The sequence below is a fragment of the Hirundo rustica genome, chromosome 10 (assembly GCF_015227805.2).
Source record: "Hirundo rustica isolate bHirRus1 chromosome 10, bHirRus1.pri.v3, whole genome shotgun sequence".
NCBI classification, from domain to species: Eukaryota; Metazoa; Chordata; class Aves; order Passeriformes; family Hirundinidae; genus Hirundo; species Hirundo rustica.
Window position 1 is genome coordinate 16,653,433 of NC_053459.1, and position 16,846 is coordinate 16,670,278.

Consider the following 16,846-nt stretch of genomic DNA (forward strand, 5'->3'; position numbering starts at 1 on the left):
GCTGGCAGCTGCAGGGAGTGAGAATGAATTGATGGTCATGGAAGCATGCACAGGTGAGTAATGAAAGAGAAGGAAAAATACAAGAAACACAAAAGTATTTTCACTGTTGGCCCTCTCCTTGGTGAGGTCAAGTGTCCTCAAAGTCTGGGGGTCCAGGACCCCATGGCTTGGGGACATTACTGTGGCAGTGCAGGGAAATAAGGAGAGAGAAGGTGAATTATGTGCTGCCTATAAGGGACCTGGACTGCAGAATCAGAGGGGGAAGAGGTGGGGTGAGTCAAGAGATAATGCTAACATTAAAAGATAAAATGGATTAACATCTCCTGGCACACAGAGAGCTGCGTGGGTGGAGCAAGAGGTTGCAATAGCTGTTTAAAAGGGAATGAGACAGCTGGACATCCCCATATTTTTCCTCTTAAAAAAAAAAAAAAAATCCATCCCAAAAGCTGAGCTTAGCTGGCACTGTCCTCCAAACTCCAGGGACTCCTGCCTGACTTAACATGGGGCTAACAGGTGATTTTTACCCACAGGCAAAAGGTTGCAAAACCAATCCATGGAAGATAGCTCACAATCATATACTTCCATTTCTACTTCAGCCTGGAATCTGAGCTTTGGTGAGTGTTGGGAAAAAGGAGGCCACGCACTGCTTGTCCAAGGCAACTGTTCAGTGTGTCTGCAGGACAACAGGAACCGTGGGGAAGGATGTGATTAAAGAGGTAATTCTCCCTCCCATGTGCAGATGAGAGCTAAGTGTGGCTTAAGTAAATTACTGACTGGCTTGTTATAGCCCTGGCTGAGTTCCCTTGTGCAGAGCCTGGTTTCTTTACATCCAATTTGCTTTGAAGCCCAGAGTGTCACAATAGCATTCCAACACCTGCATCTCTGCACTTGTCTGACACCCCTTCTCTGATGGGTGATGGGACCCTAGGGACCTGCTGTAGATGGCTCTGAGACACAAGCTAAGCCCCATCAGTTTCCCTAATAGCTTCTGATGGTCATTACTTGAAAGCTTCCCCCTCCTGACCATGCTGGTCCATGATTTGATCTTCAGGGACTTGCTGACTGAAAGTCAGAAGCACTTTGCTCTCAGCTGAAGGATTTTTAACAGAGGCATGTTTTATTCACAACATGGCATGGATGAGCCCACAAACCTTAGGGAGGTTAACACCCCCCAAGTTAACAAACTTCCTCTTGTTTCTGGTACCCCTTCAAGCATCTTTTGGCTCTTGATCTATGCCCCGGGAAGGATCTTGACCCTTCCAGATCCCTCCCTGCTCCCCCATGTCACAGCCAGAGCTCTGCCCTTTGGTTTATCATTTGTCCAAACACTCCTTGAGCTCAGCCAGGCTTGGGGCCGTGATCATTTCCCTGGGGAGTCTGTTCCAGCGTGCCGTGCAACCATCCAACCTAATAAGGGCCCCACTTCTAATAACGAAGTGGCCTTACAACAGCAGCCCTTTGCACGGGTTATTTTGGGGTGCAAAACCCTGTGATGCTGCCACGGGACCTCGTATCCCCAAAAAGAGAGGCAAGAATTTTACTTGCTTGCGATGGAACAGCTGCTCGGGACCCAGCGGAGCAGCTGTTCCAGCATAAGCGAGTGAAGTTCGCTCCATGGGCTGCTGGGCCATGGCTCTATGGGTGCCAGCACGCCCAGCCCGCCGTCCCCATCCCGGTATCCCGGGGATGCCGGCTCGCGGTTCCCGGTCCCTGCGGCCGCCCGGCATCGGGCGGAACGTTCGGCGCGGCCCGCGCGTTCCGAGGGGAAGGAGCCGCGCGCGGACACCGGCGCCGCCATCATGGCGGCCTGAGGCGCGGCGGGCTCGGCGCCGGGAGCGGCGGGACGGGAGGCCGGGAGCGGAGAGGTAATGCCGGGACAGGGAGATTCCTCCGGGGAACAGGGGCGGCGGTGGGGAACCCCCAGTAAATTACCCTCTGCGGCAGGGCTCGGTGAGGCCCGAGGGATCTGCCAGGGGTCTGGGGGGAACGGCAGGGCCGGGAAACCCCCGCCTTCCTGCTGCAGGGTCTGCGGGCCGCTTCCCACCCTGAAACTCCCTGAGCTACCTTAGAAAGGCCTGAGCGCGAGAGAAGCCCGGCTTGTCCCCCTGCTTGGGTTGTTGTGGCCTTTGGACAAGTTACGCTAGAGTGTCTGCTGTATTTCAGTCACTTCTCACCCGGCTAAGTCGGTTGTGGAGGCAGCGTGGTATTCCCGGCGATAAGGGTGTGCACACAGATTGCAATAGCACCGCAAGTTGTCCGAACGTTTACTTGGAAAGGAGCAGAGAATTGGCTTTCCTTTCCCACCAGGGCACGGATACAAGCCAGCCAGCCTTTTGTAACCTCATACAGCAGCGTGTGGTTTGATTACCTGTGAGGGAGGACAATAGAACTGTGAAATTGGAATCTCATTACCAGCACAGTCAACCCATTTTCTCTCCTGAGGAAATTTTCCTCTCTGTGTGTTCCTTCTCTGTGAGCAGAGAGAGCAGCACTGATGTGTTAGGCAGCCACACTGGATGTTCTGTAGTGCAGGGATTTCTCGGTCAGAACTGAGGCGCTGTTCAGCCAGGCTGCACAGCAGAGGTGTTGGGGGCTGAGATGTCTCTGTGTGGAGAGTGTGAAAGGTCGTCCACTCCAGCTGAGACCATTTGTGCGTGCAGGTGTAATAGACTAAAGTGTATTTTTAGAAGTTGACCAATACAGGAAGCTGTCTGTGATGCCTTCACAAGCCTTAATTTGGTTAGGCCTGATGAAACTGAAGCCTCTGTATGACTGTGCTCCCCCCTCAAGGGTGGATGCGGGTCACACAGAACCAGACGGGTTCTCTGCTGTTGGGTTTTCATCAGGGTTATACCCTCTGCTTGATAATTATCCCATACAAACATAACAAAACCTCCCTTATCTGCTAAGTTCTTTGTTTGGTTTCTGAATAGCATGCTTGGGAAGTTTTGTCTTAGTTGTTTGTAAACAGACAGCTGATTTTGTGGAACTTGTTAATAAACAGTGGTTTACATTTCAAAAGCAACATGTTGGTGCCGGGAGACAACATGCACACCAGAAATGTCAGGCAGCAGCTGAAGACAAAGACCTCTCTTCACAGGGACTTAAATAGAGCCTTTGTAGAAAGGGTATTTTTATCAGTTAAGCTTTTCAGTTAACCCAAAACACTTGAACTGTACAGTGCAGACCGGGGAGCTGCTTACAGGCCACAGTTCTTTTTTCCTTTTTGGCTCAGAAAACAATTAGGGATTAGGAATACAATTAGGAATTAGGGATACACACTGTATCAATACCAGAGTCAAAGGAAAGGTGGGATGTGTGGGCACACAGAGTGCATCAGCCTTTCATAGGGAATTACGTTAGTTGCTGGTTTGGAGCTGTGTGAGGAGAAGAAGGAAGTCAAGTGTATCAATAAGCATCTTTACGTTGGCATCACTAAAAGGAGAAGTCTGAAAACAGCATGAAATCAGAACTCCTGTCCAATAAGACGGGATCTGCAAAAAGAAGATCATTTTAGGGAACTGATCAGACCAAAATTTTGCTTAGAAATTGTGGGAGTCATTCTTGCTCCCCAGCTAAATCAGCAGTTGAACCTGCTGGGTTTCTGGCCTGGCCCCTGAATGCTGAGGAGAAGCGTGGCTCTGCTGACACTGAAGTGTTGCTATGCTGAGCACCTTCTGGTCTCCTGACAGGCAGCACTCGGCACAGGAGAAAGGATGTGTTAATATGATGTTCTTTTACTGACAGATTGAAAACCTAGAATGGCAGGAGAACAGAAGCCGTCCTGCAATCTTCTAGAGCAGTTCATTTTACTAGCCAAAGGAACAAGTGGCTCAGCTCTGACTGCTCTTATAAATCAAGTGCTAGAAGCTCCTGGGGTTTATGTCTTCGGAGAGCTGTTGGAGTTAACAAATGTCAAAGAGGTAAGAGTTGATTTTTTGTTCTAATGCCCCTTCTGCAGTACCAGTATAGGGGGTCTTCAGAAGTTTCCACAGGCAGCCTGTGCCAGAGGGCCTGGTGCAACTTACCTGGGTTGAGAGGTGCTTTTGAATAAGAGACTGACCTTGCTTTTGCCTGTATGTGTTAGGTGTTAAAGAATACCTATAAAAAGCTTTGCTACCTTAAGGCAGTTGCTAACACAGCAAAAACCTGGCAGCAGCACAGTAGCAATTCTAAGAAGGCACTTTGCCAGCCAGCAAGGAAAAAAATCCCTTTCTACTTCTTCACTGTCCTGGAAAGCAGAACTTCAGTACTCTCCAAAAGTCTTTGTGAACAGATGTCTAGTGTATCAGGCCTGGGTGGTAACCAAATCCAAACCATTTCAAACCAAGGTGGAAAGTAAGTTCCAGAGCTTTTGCTGAGAATGCTTTGCCTGCCCCTGCCTCTACTACTATGAAGGAATCTTAAGTTGAGTGTCTCTGCAGCTGGAGTAACACAGTGTAGAGCAAGTTTGGCTTTCCAAACAGGCTGTTAAATAAACATAAAAGCGCCTCAATGGTTATTCAGCATCAAATCACAAGTACTGTTTTTTTCCTGGATTTGTGTGCAGCTAATGGTATTAAGAACCCAATCAATAAAAATCACTGCTTGGTGCTACTGTTATTCCAGTGAAGTGTTTGCAGGCAAGAGAAGAGGTGTTACCTCCAAATGCACTCCAGTTCCAGTGTCCCAGCTTGCTTTGCTTTGAAGCTGTGGTGGCTCTGTAGGTAAGCTGTCCCAGCATTCACTGGATCCTCACCAGCATCACCATTACCTGCTTGCTTATCATCTGATGAGAGGAGGTTGTCAGCTGAAGTTAAGATTTGCTTTTTTCTTCTACCTTCCACAATGTCACACAAAGCAATTGATAGTCCAAGCTGGATTAGGTACCAGTGCATAGAAATGGCTGTATCATCTTGATTGAAAAACTGCTGGAATTTCCTGCTCCTGAGGCCTTAGAAAGGGTCCAGCTTGGGATATAATTGCTTTTCTGGGTGTTGCTTGTCCTGTGCAGACTTAAACCATTCTCTGGAGCAGGTGCCTATCAAGCTTGTGTTGCCCATGTTATGTGACATTTCTTTTCTCCCCATCCAGCTTGCTGAGGGGTCTAATGCTGCTTATTTCCAGCTGCTGAACCTGTTTGCATATGGAACATACCGGGACTATGTAGGTAAGAGCCTGCTGCCTGTTTGCAGAATGTGGGACTTGGGCTGACCTTTGGGATTGGCAGGGGCAGTTCTTTTTTTTCTTAAATGCTTGGTGTAGGGTGGCTGGGTGAAAGCATCCAGGAACAGAACTTGCTTAGGAGGAGAATTGTCCGTAGGGGATCTGGGTTATGTGTGCTTTTTACTTGCTAAAAATGAAAGGAAGGGTTAGAGACTGTGGTGTGTTACTGGTTTGGATGGGACTGCAGCACTGGGTTGAATTGGTCTGCAGCAGAATTCATTGGGGTTCACAAGCCATTTACCTCTGTGGAGGGAAATTTCAAACATCTCTGTGGAAATTTAGATGACACCCGTTATGGAAACTGCAGAAAACTTACACAAAATTGTTCTGCATTATTCATAAAAACCTATATGGTTTGTGAGATAACGTTTTATTCCACGATAGCATTGCTGAAACAAAATGAATAATTTCTTAGCTAGAATACCAGTCAAAATAATGACTTTTATACAGCTTTGGAAAGACTATGTGTGAATCATCTTTGTATCTGTTGAAATGTGCTTTTATCTCTGTTGCTTTTGCTTCCATTCTGCTACAATTTAATGCTTCATTTGTGGGTAGCAGCCTCATCCAGACCATCACAGAGTGTGACAAAGAATTCTGTCATAGTGCTGGTTCTCAGGGTGGTGGATGAGTATCTAGTTCCTGTAAGGAGAAGTGACATCTGTAAGTGCAAGGACTGGAAATTCCAGTGTCTGTGGAGCAACATGAGCCTTATGTATTCTGTAACTGATTAGAGGATGTGTTTGCTGTCCATGGCTCTTGTGTCACAGTGTGTCAGTACAGTTCATTCTTCCTTTTCTAGTGAAGAAAGGGGGAAAAAACTGTCAAAATGTTGGGCATTGGATGAGGTGGGATAGATGGGAGAACTTGAGGGGCCATGAAGCACTAATTTCCACTAAAGTAGGTATTTTAAAGAGTTTCTTAGCTTTGGAGACCTACCAGTTTCCTTTCTCTTTTTAAGTATTCATGAAGCTCATAGATATAATACAGTGACAGTGTGGCCATCTAGATTAATAATTTCTCCTCTCTTCCTCAGCCTGATATTTTACATTTGAAATTCTGCAGCTCCTCAGAGGAATAAAACCATCTTTATTTGCAACCAGATCAGCAAAAGGGGGGAAGATTTTTTTCTGTCAGCTTGTTAATGAAATAAGAATTACTTGGTAGAGACAAAGCCATTGACCAGCTGTTTTGTCAGGGCACGAGTTGTGAATTACCTTCTAATTCCAGAACCAGAATTACTAAAGAAGCAGAGAAGAATGGAATTGCCAAGTTGTCCTTAACTTTTCCCCTTCTCTCCCTGGATGTGCCAGTTTTTCTACAGCAGCAGCAGCAGCATGCTCTGTTCACTGGCCAGCACCCACGTTAGCTGGACGTGTTCAGTCTTTCAGGGTGTAGTGTAGCATAATTATCCTCAAGTTCTGCAGCCTGGATTATGTAATTTTCAAAGTCCTGAATCCTGTCTTTTTGATATTAACAGCAAACAAAGATAACCTGCCTGAATTAACAGTGACTCAGAAAAACAAGCTGAAACACTTGACCATCGTAAGCCTGGCTTCCCGAATGAAGGTAAAGTGCATGGGGTGTGACAGCTGTTGTCTCTTGGTTTTGTTTTAGAAAATGGTATCCAGAGCAAGTTGTGTCAGACTGCATGAGTACTCACAAAAATATCCTGTACAGGGAAAGTATCTGTAGGGTACAGTGTTCTCTCCTGGTGCCTTTGGGATATTAACTTGGGGGACTTCTGTGAGTGAAGAGTAGGGGTGTCTAAACTGATGTGCAGATTGGTCAGGAAGGTCTGGGAAACTTAGTGTGTCTTTTTTCATTGCTGGAGATGGAGAATCATTCTTAAAAACACCGATTTTTTTTGTTCTAGAGAAAATTAAGCAACGCTCTTGATTTCTTCTACAATCCCATTTACCTTTTTTCTTCTAGAATGTGCTATACCAAAGCTTCAGGAATTACCAAAGTTGTGTCAGAATATTTCACAGCCTGGCAAGCATTTGTTCTGCCATGATCAGTCACTGCTGCACCTGCAGGTCAAAGTGTAGGATACAACAAATATTTGAGTCTCGACCTTCTGAGACTTAGCCATTCATTTTGGTTCTAGGACTGTTAACTTACTCTTGGTCTTGCTGTTTTTAGTGCATTCCCTATTCTGTGTTGCTGAAGGACCTGGATATGAGGAATCTGAGGGAGCTGGAAGATCTGATTATTGAAGCAGTTTACACAGACATTATCCAAGGGAAGCTGGATCAACGAAACCAGGTGTTAGAGGTGGATTTTTGTATTGGCAGAGACATTCAGAAGAAGGACATCAGTAACATTGTCAAAACACTCCAGGAATGGTGAGGCAATCTCTCCACCCTCCTTGTTCCTTGTACATAGCTCATCCTGGTTTTCCCCTCAGAGTTTCAAGTGCTGGCTCAATTTCGCCATGTTCCATTCATCAGGAGCCTTATGCTATAAGTTGGCACTTGGAGAAGGGGTCTGTTGGGCAAGTTTTCCAAGATCCCATCTGGGATTCAATTTGTATTATGTATCAAGCCAGACTGTACCACATTGTGAGCTTCTGCTCTCACAGTTTTTACATGGCAGAACCCCAGCGAGGAGTCGAGGAGTTTGCAGAAAGAAGTGCTGAACTGGACTCATGGTTCTGTGGTGGGAGCTGCTTCCCTTTGTGCTGCAACACTTGATAATGCAGACAGAGCTGTTACCTTTCAGCCTTTTTCACTGTGTTGAGAATTATGTGGGCAAATTCTAGAGAATGACAGCTCTGGATCAGATGTCTCTTCAAGTTTGAAGTTTCGGGGAGCTTTGTCTTCTCTTTGTTCCTGCAAATGTAGCCTGTCTTCAACTATAGTACTGTGGTGTTATCTCTTTGTACCTTTGCCAGGAAGCTGTTTCTCATCTTCTTGTAGGATTCCCTTCCCACTTAAAGAAATTCCCTCATAGACTGGGGAGCCCATAGCAGGTCCACAGTTGCTATAGTAATGAGTGCGTGAAAACTAATTAAACTGCTGGGCAGATATGCTGTGGAGGGGGCAGGCTTTTTGCTTCTCTGCTCTGACTCTCTCAGTCCCATCACGGTGGGAGGGCTCTGGCAGCTTCCAGGACCTTGCAGCATTGTTCGGAAGGTAACAGTGAACCCACTGCCAAATCCCTTTTTGTCTTCTCCAGTTCTGAATTCCGTGCTGAGTGCTCTTGTCATTTGAACACTTAACAGGCAGGAGGATTATCTCAATATTACTTTTTTCTTTAATTTTAAATATTTACATTTGAATACTGTGTTGCATCCTGTTTAAGCTGTAATTCTGACTGAAAAGGAAGATGGAAGTGCATTGAACCTGCACTTACTCTCTGACGGTAAGAGTAACACAGACTCTCTAGAGAATGCTGAGAAATGCATCAAGTACACAGCAAAGCTTTTTCTTGCCAGCTTTTTGCAACTCTAAGCAGGAAGTATAAATTTAATAATCTCTTAAACTTTTAGATGAGTATGACTTTTCAGATTGCTTGATTGAGCTGCTCCAGAGAGAACTTGTAAACACTGTTTGACTTTGTATCTTGCAGGTGCGATGGTTGCGAAGCAGTTCTTTTAGGAATTGAGCAGCAAGTACTTAGGGCCAACCAGTACAAAGAGAACCACCACAGAACTCAGCAGCAGGTAGAGATGGAGGTGGGTACAGTCATCTCAGGCCTCTGTGCTGTTGGATGTTTGTTTGCTGAAGGAAATAATCTGGTAAAGCCTGGTTGATGGTCACAGCTCTCAGAAGAAGACCAGCAATCATGCAAATCACGTGTGGGGTAGAAAGAAAACACATCTGCTTCTGAGTGCTAGTAAGACCACAAATATCAAGCATCCAGCAGAGAGGAGCTTTTCTTGATAAATTTTTATAAATTTAGGCTAGGTGACTGCACTAATTGTGATTTCCTGTATTGATTCGTTAGGAAAACTGTGCTTTTACCACAGATCTTCATTGCAGCTCTCTTCCCTTCGCACAAGGCAGGCAGGAAGTCAAAAACACTTAAACCTGGAAGTGTAGTTGGAGCTCTGCGGAGTCTCAGTTGCTTTTGCCGAAGGTGCCCGCGGCAGCTGCCCCGAGCCGGGCCGGGCCCTGGCGCGCTCCCGCCGTTAGGTGGCAGCACGAGCCCGCGGTCCAGCCCGGCGCTGCTCCCGAGCCTGGGCTCCGGCCGCTGGGAAGGTGTGGATGGGCCTCCCGAGACACTGCGTTAGCATCCCTGCAGGTTGATGTTTGCGTCTGCTTGGCGGCTTGGTCGGCATCCGTGGCACATTTGGTTTGCCAGATGCCTTTGGCTTGGAGTTGGTACACCTGACTCGCAAACCTTGGGGTTTTTTTAAGGTTTGCTCACTGTATTTGTGGTGAGCCCTACAGAATTCCAGGGGACGAAGGATGGTACTTAGTGCTGTATTTCTCTTTTTTCGGCCAGAGTAGCAGAAACATTGCTGCTGCTTCCCACAAAACCAATCTCAGTCCTGCTTCTTAGCAAATACCTGTGTCTTAGGTAGTCAGCTAGGCCAAATGACATTTTTCCTTTTTGAGTTCTGTCCTGAGAGTAAATTTTTCTTTCACTGACTCCTTTCCCCTTCCTGCTTCTGGCCAACAGAATGGCAGGATAGCCCTTCTGCACCAAGTCAGTGCTAGTTCCCTCTAGCCAAACAGAAGGGTGGTACAATATTGTACCATTGTCTCTTAGGATTAAAAACCTAATCCTCAGTTGTTCCAGACTGGAAATACCATCAGCTCTGTCTGTAAATGAGGATAAAACATTATCTTTATTTAACTCAAATGCAGAGCGTGTTAGTGCTGGGAGAGTCTTTTTTATAATCTCCACTTTTGCATTCCTGGGGTTTTTCAATATGTTTATGAATAGAGTGTCTGCAGCGAGGGGAGGAAGGAGCAGGTGCTGATTCACTGTCTCTTCTTGGCCAGGTCACAAACATAAAGAAAACATTAAAAGCTACAGCCTCGTCATCGGCACAGGAGATGGAGCAGCAGCTGGTAGAGCGAGAGTGCCCTCCACACACAGAACAAAGGCAGCCCACAAAGAAGATGTCCAAAGTCAAAGGGCTGGTCTCCAGCCGTCACTAGAACATACCATCCAAATGTCAGTCGGTTAGGAATGACAACAGGAGGAGCAAAAAGGGCCTGTGTCTCCTTTTTCAGTGGGTTCTGGGCCAGTCCCTTCCCGGCTGGCAAGTAAAAGCCCTGTTTGAACAGCTCCAGTTAGCAGCATCTGGCTAAGTTACACTGTGCAGCTCCCATGAGTTTTCTGGGTGTCCCTGTTCTGGTCCTGTCAAGAGGGACTTTTAAAGAAAGGAACTAACAAAAAGGAGCAGGGAAAAACCAAAATATCTGTGGACCGTTTTGCTCCCTCCCAGCCAGTTCATTGCTGCTTAACCTTGAGGAAGCTGCTGTACTAAATCAGATCATGGGAGAGCTTCTATAGCAACCATCTGAATACCAGGGTTGAAGTGTGGCTACCAAAGCCAGGCTGGGAGCGAGGAAGCCATCAACACAGATCTTTTTATTCCCAGAGGGAGCACAGGAAGGTTTCTAGGCCAGGGACTGCTTTACATGGAAGTCTTCAGCCTTTCTGCTACCCCTGTCTATTTTAAACTGGGGTGAAATTCACACTACCTCGCTCTGTGAAGATGAGTTCCAGTGCTGGGCTGTTTACTTAACTGGCTGTTTACTGCCCTTACTAAGCCCTTTAATCTCTCACAGATTCAAAGCACTGTTGTGCATCTCTGAGGCATCAGTACAATAAGGAGGAAGCAGGATGCTCTTTCACACAGACCTTGCAGGTGGTTAGGGGCATGCTAGAGACTATTCCTCCTGAACGTGATGTGACCTCCCAGAGCTGCTTGTGAGTTGTTTCCCCCATTGATACCTTCAAAGGGTAATGCATTCACTCTTCCTTGGATGCTGGCAACAGTGGGAGAGGAGCCTGTTTGGCATCGAGGCAGGCTGGTGGCCCAGGACCCACTGGCAGGGGTCGCAGCAGCATCCCCTTGCTGAAGCAATGGACTTGACTAGTCTTTCTGAATTTTGAACACTTTCAGGTTGTATTTTCCTCTCTTTTTTTTTTTTTTTTTTCTTTTTTGTACATTGTTGTGATTCTAAAGCATTTCAGCTTTTGGTTTTTTTTTTTGTTTGTTTTTTTTTTTTTTTTTTTTTTTTTTGTTACAAACTAACTTCAGGTGATTTGCACCTAGTTTGGCAAGGTGTGGGGTTTTTTTTAAGGGGGAAGCATTGGAACAGCAATTCATAAAAAAACACATTTTAAAAAAAAAATTAAAAATGCTGATTTAATGTCAGAGTCTGGAGTCTTGACTTTGAGGCTGTTTTAGGCTCATTGTGCAATGGCACTTGTTCACTTGAGCATTTATTTGATTCTTGGTGTATGCTGACCCAAGGTCTGACTGATTTCCCTGATGCATCGGGGAGACAGGGAAGCTTCTTCATGTTTTGTCAGTAGTTCATCTTTGTCCAGATTTGTGGAGAAGGATCTGGTAGCTGATCCCCATGTCCTGAGCCTAAACAGCTTTGGTACCTGGTTGTGGAAGGTTTGTAGTTGTGTTCTTAGGCCACTCAGTTCCTTTGCGTCTAGCAGAGTGCTGCTTTGTAGTTTGGCCCCTGCATTTCACTTCTGTAAAGAGAAGCTCTTTCCCTGAGCAGGCAGGGGAGCTGTTTAAGCAGAGGACTGTGACAATGCTTCAGTCCTACAGCCAGCTGTCACCTGCATTTGCTTGTGCAATGCATGTGCCTTCCTCTTATTGCGACCAGGACTCTTTGCCATCTGCGTGTTTGCAGTCCTCAGTCACAGGACTGCAGGCTTACTTGTGAAAGTAAATCCTCTCCTTTCCTTCACCTGCAGTGCAGGCACACCAGCTTTTAATCTGGAGAGGAAGATCTAAATATCCTCCCGCCAACTTCCTGTGGGCCAAGTCCCAGAAACTTCTGATTCTGGTCAGGCTTCTGATTCTTTACCAGCTCTCTCTCCCCCTAGAAATGCAACAAGGATGTTAAGTGGATAAGCCCAGAGCACGAAACCCTCACCAGTAACTCAAGGGAGCTGTTTCCCAAGCAGTGGCAGTATTAGCTCCTGTTTCAGTTTCTCGCGGTGTTCAGCTGACAGCTTCTCAGGAGGTGCGGGTGGACCTTGTGTTCCCAAATTTGTGTGATGGAGATGGACTGGGTCTGTTTCTTGCTTGCTGCATGGACAGCTGCAATGTGCTGGTCATCCAGTTCCTCACTGGATTTCACTAGTGAGGAGAGGCTCTATGGTCCTCTTCCCATTTTTAATATCAGTCCTGCAAAGTGGCAGGAGGAATACAAATGCCTTTGGGAATCATTTTAGCTCCTCATCAACCACAGTCTGCTGGGGAAGACGTAAGTTTGGCATCCTTGGCGTTTATCCCCTGCCGGTTACAGAAGTCACATTAGTTTGCTGAAGCTTCTTTAGTGGTTGGAAGTTTTTGAGTTTGTTCTTATCTTTTTACTGTTCTCAAAGCCTGGCTGGGGGTGAGGATCTTATTTACGCTTTGGTTCGCATTGCCTTTGATCAGCAAAGCAGCAAGGGAAGAAATAGCACTTTGAATAAAAAGCTGTCCCGTGTCTGATGGTGAACAGAGAATGGAGAACAGAGAGGGGACTGGGGTATTGCAGGAGATGGAGCTGTTTGTGTGTTGGGCTTTCCTGGTGTGCCAGTGAAGGGCTTGGTGCTGCAAAAGGAGGGGGGCGTCTGCAATGAGCCCGGGCTGAGATGAGTCATTAACAAATGACATGCACAGAGTACCTGGGGGAGGCAAACAGCTCTGCAGCAGCTGGTTAATGAATCTGGCTTGAAGGAAAGAGTTAGAAGCTATTCCAGGAATGAAGCAGAAGGCAGAGTTGTTAACAGGCAAGGATGCAGGAGGTGCTGTGCTGTTTGAGACGGACAATGGATAAAGACTGCGTTGACGCCCTGTGACTACAGGAAGGGCAGCAGCTCAGAGCAGAGTTATGTGAATTAGGGGCTGAATTGCGGGCAGTTTTGAGTGGGGAGTGCCCAGGGAGGTGAACTGCTATGGGGATGAGAGGGAGGTGGGAGCAGAGGCAGATGTGATGCACGCTCCCATGGATTGCCTGTGCCTGCTGGAGGCAGCTAACACAGCTTGTCTGAGCACTGCTGGAGGCTGCTGCCTGGTGCAGGGTGAGCATCCTGCCCTGCTTTGGTTTATGGCAGTGATGGGATGCTCCAGCTGCAGCTTGCTCCAAGATTGCAGCAGGACAGACTTTGTGCTATTGAACTTCTGTTTGCCTTTTCCACCCAGAGGGAGAGAAAGTGGGTGGAAACTGCCTTCCCTCTGCTCTTCTGGGCTTTATTGTCTAGCTTTGTGTTCTGCAGCTCCACTTGTACTAGTGCTTGTTTAATATGGAATTGAGCACTGAGCTGGAAAATAGAAGAGAGGATCTCAGCTGATTGCAGTGCTGGTAGGCTGCCCTAGCCCTAAAGCTGTGCCTCATGCTAACAAATGTCCCTGGCATTCCTGCCGAGACTCAGTTCATACCAGCTAACATCAGGCAATTCTGGAACATGATAAAGCAGTGCTGATGTCAGTCTTTAACAGAAAAGATTAAAAAAAGTTCTGGATTGAAATCTCTTACTTCCCTCCTCACCTTTTTAGCTAAGTTGAAAGCTAACTTACTCTTGTGTTGAGAGCAGGAGCAAAAATCAGTGATGCTGACAGATCCTTCTGTCTTCAGATTTGAGACCTGTTCTGCAGTCAGACTTAGGAAATCCCATGGATGCTTTGTGGAGCTGCTCTCAGCTTGCAGCTCTCCCTCTGGATTGTGTGCAGGAGTAGGATCTGCAGAGCTGTTCTCCAGAGTGACGTTGGGAAAGTGAAGCTTTTGTTCCTTACGGAAGACAGTGGTGGAAAGAAATGGTCGTTTTCCCATCAGCCCTGCAAAGTGAATTTTGCTGAACATCTTTCAGTTCCTGAAAGAATGTCAAAGGATGCAGACCTCGGAGGGTGTTTTTGGTTTTAGTGTTCTTACCCTATGAGGGCAAAATCCATTGGTCCACATGTGTGAAGCAGACTTCTGCTTACTCATTGCAGGGAAGACAGGAGAAACAGTGCCCTTATCTTTGATAACTGTATGAGAACATAAATCACATGGGTAAACCAGACTTTTCCTAAACTTTCAGTCCTGTACAGGTTTATATGAGTTCAGCTAAGCTAGAAACCATACAAAGCCCATCCCTGCACAGTAAAACAGTCCAAACTTGGGCATTTGTGGGGCTGTTGATGCTGGGAATTGTTATTTTTGGTCTGAGCCTGTTGCACACTGCAGTGCAGAAAAACAACCTTGCTCTTTATTATTCTAAATAATGGGGAAATGGAGAGATCTGAGAGCCTGCCCCACAAATACAATAGACCCAGATAGCCCCATCTCGGGCACCTGGTCACAGAGTTTCCTGTTGTTTTTTTTTCCACCCCACTAAGTCCTCCATAACACCTGACCTAATGCAGGGGAACCAAAACCTGAGTCTGCATAGCATATTTCTGAGTAATCTGAGAGAGAGTAACCCAGGGGCATCAAGAAAGGTAAATTAAAGTTTAGAGAGATCTCAGTTCCTCAATACCTCAACCTTGTATTCTTAACACAGAATTTTAGCCTGACAGTCTGACTGAATTTCTCAGCAGAGTTTTTAGGAATATGTCATTGTTTCATTCTGCTCCATGATGAAGGTCCATGTCTCTCAGGGACTGTTGACATTTTGCTGATAGTTCCTCAAGTTTGGCCCTCCCACAGAGCTCCCAGAGGTGAGTGACTGTACTCTGTAAAGAGTGTGTGTTTACCCCCTAGCCTGGGCTGACGCTGCCTCTCAGCGTCCCAGTGGTGCTACTTCCCTTTTCCATTGGTCAGCCAGGCAAAGGAATGGGCAGAGCAGCACTTTGCTCCCTGTCTATGAATCCACAGGCACAGGTGCTTCTTTGTGCAGTGTGTGCATCTCATGACATGCCCCACTGCAAATTGCCTGAGTGTGGTAGCTGTGACCACAGTTTTCTCTTGTTGGTAAGAAAAGATGTGCCTGCTCTAGTGAATGTGCATACATACACAGTGGAAATTCCAGGCAGAAATGGGAGTCCATAAGGTCATTTAACAGTCCTGAAATACATATTTCCCCACAGAGCACAAAAGAATTTGTGCCAGTAGTGCTTGCTTGCTCTGATTCTAGTAGAAAATGGCACACACTTCCACATCTCCGGATCTCCAAAGAGCCTTTGGAATACCTGTATCACGAGGGTGTTTTTGAAATGCCCTGATCACACATGATACCTCTGTGTTTCCAGAAGAGCTGATTGTGGTGGGTAAGCAAAGCCTCACTCCATCGGGGATCAGCCTCTTGGTGAGTATTTGGAGTTTGTCTGACCACAGGCTGTATTTTCATGGGTATGAGGTTTGGAAGCAGTGCTCTCTCACCCTCCAGACTCTTCCCAAAGAGGCTGTTTATCTCACCAGCCCTCATGTTTCACTCACTGTCTCATGATTAGCACGGTCCTAAGGCTGCTCTGTGCTGATGCAGTAAATAACGTCTCGGTGTTTCATTGTCACCTTTGCAGCTGTTAGAGAGCACCAGCTCCTTCAGGATCACCTGCCAGCTGTGATGCTGGACCTTTCACATCTGAGATGACACCTCTTCTTGCTGGCAGACAAGCCAGGTGGGTAGGCATTGCTCCTCAGGGCTGTTCTGCTGTCTCAGGAGGCGCAGGCTGTAGCCTGGTTCAGCATAAAAGAATTCAAGGACAAGGACAGTGTTGTAAATAAGGGGCAAAGCACAGAGCTGTGTCTTCTTCCAGCTCTGCTGCAGTTGCAGAGAGCAACCTTGGGGAGATCAGTTCCTCAGCAGGTGCATTTCCCAGGACAGCCTCGCTGCTGCCTGCTGACTGTCAAAGGGGTTTGGTCTCCTGGCTGGGGAGGGGTTGGCTGCTGATGGAGTTGAAGAAGATGTGCGTGTGCGGTAGGGGGGAAGTCTTAAACCTTTTAAGCTTTTCCAGAAGTTCTCTTCCTTTTAAGTAGCATGCCCTTCTTTTCCCCCAATGCAGATAAGGTGGTCCATTGTGGGACTATCAGCCTGGAGTATTATGGGTAATATACCAGGTTAATTATGGAGGGGGTAGGAAAAATAGCCTGTGCAGTTTTCAACAATATCAAAGGGATGCTACCTAATGATTTTCCTATTAGCTCTTTTCCCATCCTGCCAGAGTTGCTGCAGAAGTGTCATTTACAAAGGCAGTTTGCAACTCATTACGCTGGATTTTCACTGTAGTTCTGCTCCAGAGAGCGTGGGCTTTTGCTGCGTGCCCCAACCTAATGAATTGCCTGATTCGGTTAGTGCTGCCATCCCTCCTGACAAGGTTAGTTGCTGACTGACAGTAAGGGGCCCAAATTCAATTCCCTTCTTGTTTTTAACTCACGCTTGTATCAGGTGCAGGCTCCCTCTGGAAGTTGCCCTGTGATCCCTTCCCTTTGTTCTTCTGCATTCGGAGGGAAGCAGCCCATGCTTGGAGAAGTCCTGGAGCAAGTGGCAGGGGCGTGCGTGTTGCTGCCCCTGGCAGTCCCTG

The 16,846-nt window shown here is 46.8% G+C and overlaps 1 protein-coding gene across 1 annotated transcript; it reads left to right on the forward strand.

Annotated features, from left to right (window-relative positions):
* Nucleotides 1–1,779: 1,779 nt before the first annotated feature.
* On the forward strand, nt 1,780–16,343 carry COPS7B (COP9 signalosome subunit 7B). Its single transcript, XM_040073776.1, has 7 exons — nt 1,780–1,865; nt 3,748–3,923; nt 5,074–5,149; nt 6,686–6,774; nt 7,351–7,553; nt 8,779–8,884; nt 10,161–16,343. The coding sequence occupies exons 2-7, from the start codon at nt 3,762–3,764 to the stop codon at nt 10,317–10,319; spliced, it is 795 nt and encodes a 264-aa protein (XP_039929710.1). The 5' UTR covers nt 1,780–1,865; nt 3,748–3,761; the 3' UTR covers nt 10,320–16,343.
* Nucleotides 16,344–16,846: the final 503 nt, after the last annotated feature.